Genomic DNA, 8,515 nt, shown 5'->3' on the forward strand with positions numbered 1-8,515 from the left:
GACTGCACAGACTAGGACTTAAATACAGGGGATGATTGGGGAAACACAGGTGTATGGGATGACTAATCAAACTAATAAACAAAACGAGGACAGGAACATGACCAAATAAGGGAACAGAAACAGGGGCAAAACATGACACAGACAGTCCATGATCCTGACAGGTACAATCTATAAAATGATTTTTCAATGTTGTAAATAAAACAGACTATTGGAGTATGTTTTAAAAGTTCTATGTTACTTGTTTCTTTTTATTTATTTGTTAAATTTACTATCAATTTCTAAGTGAAAATAGTTTCTACACTGATTTTTTTTTTCAGTGTAGGACCACAATCCATCCTTGAACATGAGTCGTGTCCAGTGTGTATGTGTTTGTACATACGGCACCCTTAATATCTAAAATGTCAATTCAAAACAGACGAATGTGCAATAATACAACATAAAAGCAGCGTGTAGCCTGACTGTGGCACTGAGCTCAGTCAATGGGGATGCCATCCGTCACAGAGCCAATAGTAGTTCACAGGAAGCTCTCGCCTCATTAATTATGAACGAGCAGGGTGCTAAATTATTCAGGGAACATATATCCTTGGGCTTGGAGACAAGACAGAGATTGGTGCAATGTCACCGGGCTGGTTGAAGAGGGTACTATAGTTTAGCTAGAATGAAAGAAGGATGGCGTCTCTGAGTGTTTGTGTGTGTTTCCAGAGGCTCGTTCACACATTCATGTCACGTCAGCGTGTCTCACAGTGATGCTCATATTGTTTTTGGGCTCAAGGCACAATAATCTAACTCTGTACAGCAAAAAAAAAAAAAACATCTTCTTAATGAGTATGTTTGTGCTTCTGAAGATCCTTTAAACATGATAAACATACTTGAGAAAGCAAAAATACTTTGGAAGTACTTTTTTTTGTATATATATTGAATTAGGTTTATTTTTCTTACCCCATTGGCAAATTAAGCATAATCTATGGAAGCTTGTTTCTTTTTATCTCACAATTCTAAGGAAAAAAGTCAGAATTGCAAGATGTAAACTCAAAATTGAGAGATAAATGACCACAATTACCTTTAAATTTTTGTAAAAAAAAAAAAAAAAAACAGAATTGCAAGATGTAAACTCACAATTAAGAGACAGTTTAAAACAGTTTAAAACATTTTTAAAAAGTTTATATCTTGGAATTCAGAATTTTCCTCAGAATTACGAGTTTAAATATTGCAATTCTCAGTTTATACTCTCAGAATTGTGAGATATAACATCCGAATATATTTGCAATTGCGAGAGAAAAAAAAGAATTGTGAAATATAAAGTTGCAGTTGCCTTATATATATTTTTTAATGCTATGGCAGAAATTTTTTATTGATTTGAAATAAAAAAGAAAAAAGATATTGGTCAATGGGTAAGAAAAATAAATCTATTCAAGAAAATAAGTTACATTTTTTAAATGTAATGAAATAAATATAATTCAAGTAGATTCTCTGAAAATAAGTCTTAATATCACATGAAATTCTGCTTCTCAAGGAAAATTTATTAAGCATGATATTCATTTTAAGAATGACTTGAAAACAAGACACAAATAAATACTAAGAAAATCGTTTTTTGCAGTGTACGGTCACCTGGTTGATAAATCAGTGCATGTTGCATCAGAATTCACAGAAGCCAGTGTTTATGAAACCCTTGATAAATAAATCAGTGTATGAATACTTTCCAAAACGGAAGATTCGTTCGTCGGCCAGGATAAATTAAAGCAGAGAGCTGTTTTTCTCTCTGTGTTCTATTGACACTCTGGCAGCATTGCAAGCTTGGCAATAATTCACAGCCTCTGTTGACCCTCAAAGTCAGGTGAAGGAGCATCACTGATACGGACACACACAGGAGCCAACTTTACCTGGCAGACAGCTGAACTAATACAGCGGCTTCTGGGAGACAAAATATGACTGAAACAAAGCAATGCGAGAACGTACATCTGCAGATAGACAGAAACTGTTCTTAATGACTCAGAGAAAAGGCTGCGACGGCCTACGTTTCTGTCCACAGCAGATGGTTGCTGTCGTCTAATGGTCTGAGCTGTCAGAAAACAAGCAAAACTCTCGGCACATTTCCCAAACTAAACTAAGCAGCATTTCCTCGCTGTAGGGTCTGTTCCAGTCATAGAAACACGGACGCACAGACAGACATTAAGAGTGAATCTCATGAAACTGGTCAAGAACACCAACAACTAAAAACAATAATAAAAATAATCATAATAATAAAATAATAAATAAACAAACAAATATTTAATATAAAATCTGTATATTTACATAAAATAAAACAATATCATATAGTAATTTTACAATAATAATAATTGTATAATTTATAATTGACAATAATGTATAGTAAACATAATTTTATAATGAGATTAACTCATTACTCACCTGTGATGGTGATTTTGGCAGACCACTTGGATGTCCCCTCCAGCACAGCCTGTTTGGCCGTCTTCAGGTGAGTGTTGAAATCTTCCTTCGAGAGCTGAAACATCTCCTGGATTACCTCGAACACCTCGGGCCGGTTCTTCTCCCTGATTTTCATCCGTTCCTTCATGGCCATGATGATGTTTTGGGTTTTGTCTTCGGCTCCATGTTTCGAGCTCTTCTCTACAGCACCTGTAGAGTGATTTACATGTGTTCTTACATTATCACTGCTGATATGAGCGGTGATTCCAACTTGCACACATATAGAAAATGCATCCTAAATTACAGTACATTGAAAATACATTGTGGATGGTGTATTATTTCTGCCGGATTTGGATTATTTCTGTGTAAATAAGCATACCTAAATTTTTGCAGAACTCCAAAAGGTTTAGTTTTCACACAAATGATCAATTAATAGATTTATTTTTGCATGGTTCCTTGTATAATACTATGTTATAACCTCTAAACGCTTTTGCCATAGTGCATGATTTGTAAACTATTACATTTTGATGTTTGCATCACATAACTAGTCTCATATGTATGGCTTTTCTGGCGTAGTAAACTTGCTCAGCAGCGCACCCGGTATAGCATTGCACTGGCAATGTGGAGCTCTCGAGTCTCATAAAACATGATAAAAGAGTTCAAAGGCTTGTAGAAGCAAGCTAAAATGGCATGGTTGCTACAGCAAATGCATTTTTATCTCACATTTGCTTTTGTTAACACTATTGTTTTTAGGTTTAGTGTAAGTGCTGTGTTATTTTGCAATAGAGGAATAACTTTTTAGCACCACTCACCGAGCATTTCATTTCCAAACTGACGCGATACGTACAACAACCAACGTAAGAAAATGTTGCCAGATTCACATTCATCTGTTTCAGATAAAACTGAATGCACTTTTAATGCAACTCGCTGGACATTTCACTTTGAAAGTGACGAGTTGACGCATATAACGTTTTGGGGGCTAAATGTAAGAATTCATGTATTAATCTTTTTTTTATTATTATTGCCCATGTGTGAACAGCTTCAGCTTGTAATGAAACTTAAAAAACAAGATCTTCCCCGACTTCCTAGGTTGTCAAAATCAAAAGGATGTGACGTTTACACGAGTTCCCGAGAGCCTCTCATATGAAATGAATGCTTACAGTGTTCAGGTTAATTCTGTACTGTAATGTCAATGTGTCATGCAAAGAAAAGGGATTTATTCAAACTTATAGTCTATAGTCTCAAATATTACTTCTAAGTGAGGAGCAAAAAAGGACTTAACCATATCGACTGCAGTTCACTTAATGGCCACCGGTGTCGCTCTACATGGTCCCTTTAAGATCTAATAGCCACTTAGTCTAGTTGATTTTGAAGTGTATGTAGTATTGCACATCTCTAGATGACTTCGTGGAGTACAGATGACTCACTGCTGTTTGAAAAATGTATCTCTCGGCACTCTATTAAAATGAATCATTCATTCAGAGAAGCAACATAAATACCTTGCAAAAGCTTTATAAGAGTGTTCAAGAGGCGCTGCATGTAAGGAATAAAACAGCATGACTGAAAGAGACAGTTTACTGGTGTCTCGTCCCAAATGTGACCTGAAAACAGTGGTGGTCTTTCCTTTCACAAACCATACAAGCCAAACCAAATGCGTATTTAAACACACTAAATATGATGGGTTTGATGGCTCGTTTAATAAATCTCTCTCTGTACAGGCCCATTTGTGTCTTTGGCAGATGGCCACATCTGTGAGGTTTACTAGGGAACTCCTTCACATATATCTCAGCCACAGCCTGACATTAGCGCTCGTCTGAGAGCACTGCGCTGCACACTTGAGTCTTACCATAGCGAAAATGGTTATTCTGTTAGTGCAGAACTGTTTAAATGGCAGAACAGAGAAACAATAAAACAAACAGCTGCCGAAAGCAAACCGTCAGAGCAGAGAGCTGCCATGCGATGTGACGGACAGACAAAGGCATTTCAAAATGATGAACACTGCTTATGGGCTTGCAGCGTGATAAAGCAGACTTACATTTTCTGAAGAAAAATGAGTGTTCGCCCATGCAAAACTCACTGTTACAATGCGAAAGCGTAGCTGTGGAGTGTTTTTCAGTCTCTGTAGGTTTTCACGATTCAGTGATTGTGGAACACGACACAAAATCACCAAATTGTCAAATTCTTTGCATAATTCATGCATAATTCACCAATAACTGCAAAAGTATAAAGAAGCACAGTGCTACTAAGATATACATGATGTTAGTCTGATGATTAATCTGTGTTCTTAATGTTAATCAAACAACAAAAGACAAAGAGCTTTAATAAGGATCGGTGTATTCAATTAATATTATTTTTTATTGTTTTATTTTACATTTGATTATTTCATTTCTGCAGTATTTTGTAAGTATTTTGTATGGAAGCCTGCTTCTGCCACAGAATAAAAAATAAAAAGAGGTAAATCCAACTTTTTATCTCACAATTTGGACTTTTTTGCTCGCAATTCTCACAATTTATATCTCCGATTTATATCTCAAACTTTCTCGCAATTCTGACTTTTTTCTCTAAATTTGAGTTTACAACCTGCAATTTTCCATAGAATAAAAAAATGTAAAAATTTTGACACAATTCTGACGTTTTTTTTCTCAGAATTGGTCGTTTTTATCTTGCAATTCTGCATTTATATTTTGCAATTCTGTGTTTATGTATTGGAATTCTGAGTTTATCAGAGTAAAAAAGGTAATTGGAAATTTTTATCTCACAATTCAGACTTTTTTTTTTTGCAATTCTGGGAAAAAATTCAGAATTGTGAGTTAAAAAGTTGTAATTAGCTTTTTTTTCTGGTGGCGGAAACAACCTTCCATTTGAATACTAAACCTACCTGAAAAACGTTTATTTAACTTTAATTTAACTTTTCTCTATTTCTCTTTATTTAATTTGTATCTTTGTCCTACTGTTTGTAATTTGCTTCTTAGTTCTTATTTTTAATATCTTTAAAACGTTTTTAAAAGTTGTGTGTCAGAATTTGATGAGACACCAAATAAACAAGATTTCTGTTTTGTTTAGTTTTTTTTCCACAAAATTCTGTAAAATTACAGCCACAAAAATTGTCATTTTGATCACAAAATAAAAAACAAAAAGTGAAATCTTGGTGGGACTGGTTTTTAGCTAAGAATGTACATCCACTGTACATCTTTTACACTCATTTTAATGCAAAAGTAATGGTGATCCTTGACTTTTAATGGTGACTAAAAGACCAACTGCACTTTTAAAGATGGATTTGGCCTTCTCCATCTTGCTTATTTAATCAGCACTGAGATCAGGTAAAAAGGGCTAAACTCACGTTGGAGACAGTCTGCGTTCAGGAGGTCCTGGCATTTCTCATGGCATTTGACCCCGCATTCGGTGCAGCGCATGCCCTGCCGAGCGATGCCCCACAGCAGACCCTCACACTCGTGACAGTAGGTGGGTGCCGTGGCCGTCCACACCTCGAAATTATGGGGTGTGGTGGAGGAGATGGGATAGATCAACGCTTGCAGGGTCTTTCTGAGCACATGTAGTTTCTGTGAAAAAGAGAGAATTTACAGCAAGAAGATGCACAATCAATGTTTTTCTCAAATCAATGAAGGTCTTAGAAGAAAAATGAGCGTTCGCAGTGATCACAGCATTCGATATGCATGCTACTGCTGTGAATAGAAATCTATATTATTGCAGTTTTCAGGATAACCTGTGCTCATTTGAGTAACTACCAAGAAAAACACTGCAACTTTGGGAAAGATCAGCATCATGTATGTAAGAAATATGACATTTTGAAATTTTGGAGACTCATTAGATATTTCTCTAAATATTTATGTATTTGCTCCAAAATGGCTTATAGTTGCAGTACTTTTGCAATAAGAGGTAGTGTTATTTAGTATATTTTTTAATAATATTAATTTATATATTTTTTATTTTAATAAAATTTTTTTATAATTTTAGTAATATTTTTAATTAGTATTTTTGTATTTTCCATTTTCATTTTAATTGTTTTAAGTTTAGTTAGTTAGTTTTGTTGTATGTTTTTGTCATTTTTATTCATTTTTATTTTTATTTTATTTATTTTATTTTTATTTTTATTTTAGTAAATCAAGTTAAACTAAATGAAAATAAGAAATGTTGCTTTGGCAGCGAGCTGAAATAAAATAAGTTTTTACATTTTATTATTTTATTTTTTTTTGTGATTCTTGACTTAGTGGTTTTAATGGTGACTAAAAGACCAACTGCACTCTTTAAAGACTTATTTCTAGATTCATCTACATGCTCTATAGTTCAAGAACTCCACTAATAACAAATCACTCCTAAAAGCACAGATGCCTCGGTCAGCTGGTGTTCGGAAAAATCATAATATTGTGGGATTTAAAAAAAAAAAAAAAGATATCATGCTGATATTAATTTCACTAATTATAGCGCACATGCGAAGCCCACACAGTGTTTTCAATCTGTCCCTGTTAAGACTAACAGGGTGAATCTCACAAAACCAAAACTGTGAAGAGCATGTATGGCATGCCGCATTTCACCCCAAAATTAAAAGAAACATAAAAGAAAAGATTTTGCATTTATATATTTGCAATACAATGAAGCACATTAATTCTTTGCACTGAATTGTTCAAATTAAATATTATATTTTGGGGTTTTTTCACATTAGAGTAATGAGAGCAGTGGAGGAAAATGTGCTGCTTAATTGTCATGAAAACAATGTTACAATTGCAAAAAAAGTAATGATCCATAAAATAAGCTTCATTTTCTGTGAACAAGTTATTATCCCTTCTTTCTTTCCTTCTTTTTATTTTGAAGTCATCTTGTTGACAGGTTTGATTGGATTCACTCAGTGGACATTATTTGTTGTGAATGGTTTGCTTTCACAGGCAAAAGCCGTGCAGAAAATCTGACGGCATCTTCTGTATCCTTATGAAAGAGCAGAATTAATGTGCACATAAATCTGCCCTTTTACAGCTGGATAAGACAAAGAGCGAGCGAGAGTGAAGGAGAGGTGGGCTGGTGATGTACAGCACTCTGAAACGATGTTTTCTCCTTTCCCACTTCTGCTGAGACGTGTGTTCTGCACTCCGCCCACAAAGTCATTACGTTAAGAGCTGCCGAGATTTCAGCGTCCAAACGGCTAATAATGAAATAAAGCAAACTAAAAGCACTGCAGAGTGAAAATTCAGGCTAATTAGCAAAGTAAACCTAAAAATGGTGTAGGGAGAAAATTCTTTCACTGATCTCTGAGGGAAAATAGGGAAAATTAACAGCAACAGCATCAAATACGAAGTGCACAAATAACTGACAATGCACAAATGAAACTGCTGAAACTGCGTAATGGTGGTGGTCTTAGTTACATGGAACACTTAAAGGGGTCTCTCACACTTACAATTAAACAGGTTGTTTTTTTAGGAATAATAATGTCCACCCTATTTTGTCCGATGTAGATGAGTTTTTTTCTTCATCAGATTTGAAGAAATGTAGCATAGCTGCTCAGCAATGGATGCTCTGCAGTGAATGGGTGCCGTCAGAATGAGAGTCCAAACAGCTGATAAAAACATCACAATAATACACAAGTAATCCACAGCACTCCAGTCCATCAGTTAACATCTCGAGAAGTGAAATCTGTGTGTTTGTAAGGAACAAATTCATAATTTTTCAATATTTTAAAAAACTCTAAAATACGAGTCCTCTATTCATAATATTGCTATTCTCCAGTGAAAAAGTGTTCTGGTCTAAATCAGGAGAGAAGTCTACACAGATCAAGCACTTTTTACAAACCAAAACAGCTCTAAACAAATATGTGGCTGGATTTTGATGTGAGAGGAGAAAAGGAGATGGACTTTTTCACTAGAGGAAGCTTTATTATGGATTATGGACTCAAATTTGAGCCGGAAGCGACAATTTGAAGTTAAAAACAATGTCTTGATGGATTTGTTTCTTACAAACACGCAGCTTTTGGCTTCACACACTGTTAACTGATGGACTGGAGTGGTGTGGATTACTTGTGGATTATTGTGATGTTTTTATCAGCTGTTTGGCGTGTCACTCGTATAGTTTTGAATGGGGAAAA

At 35.0% G+C, this 8,515-nt stretch overlaps 1 protein-coding gene across 1 annotated transcript in view; it reads right to left on the minus strand.

The window, feature by feature from the left end:
• unc13c (unc-13 homolog C (C. elegans)) overlaps nt 1-8,515 on the minus strand; it is a 169,000-nt gene that overhangs the window by 132,423 nt on the left and 28,062 nt on the right. The window contains exons 8-9 of the mRNA XM_016546895.1: nt 5,765-5,984; nt 2,407-2,634 (exon numbers count right to left, since the gene is read on the minus strand). Of these exons, the coding sequence (XP_016402381.1) occupies nt 2,407-2,634; nt 5,765-5,984 (448 nt within the window). The remainder of the gene's footprint in view (nt 1-2,406; nt 2,635-5,764; nt 5,985-8,515) is intronic.

The sequence above is a fragment of the Sinocyclocheilus rhinocerous genome, unplaced genomic scaffold (assembly GCF_001515625.1).
Source record: "Sinocyclocheilus rhinocerous isolate Xijiao unplaced genomic scaffold, SAMN03320098_v1.1 scaffold942, whole genome shotgun sequence".
Taxonomy (NCBI): Eukaryota; Metazoa; Chordata; class Actinopteri; order Cypriniformes; family Cyprinidae; genus Sinocyclocheilus; species Sinocyclocheilus rhinocerous.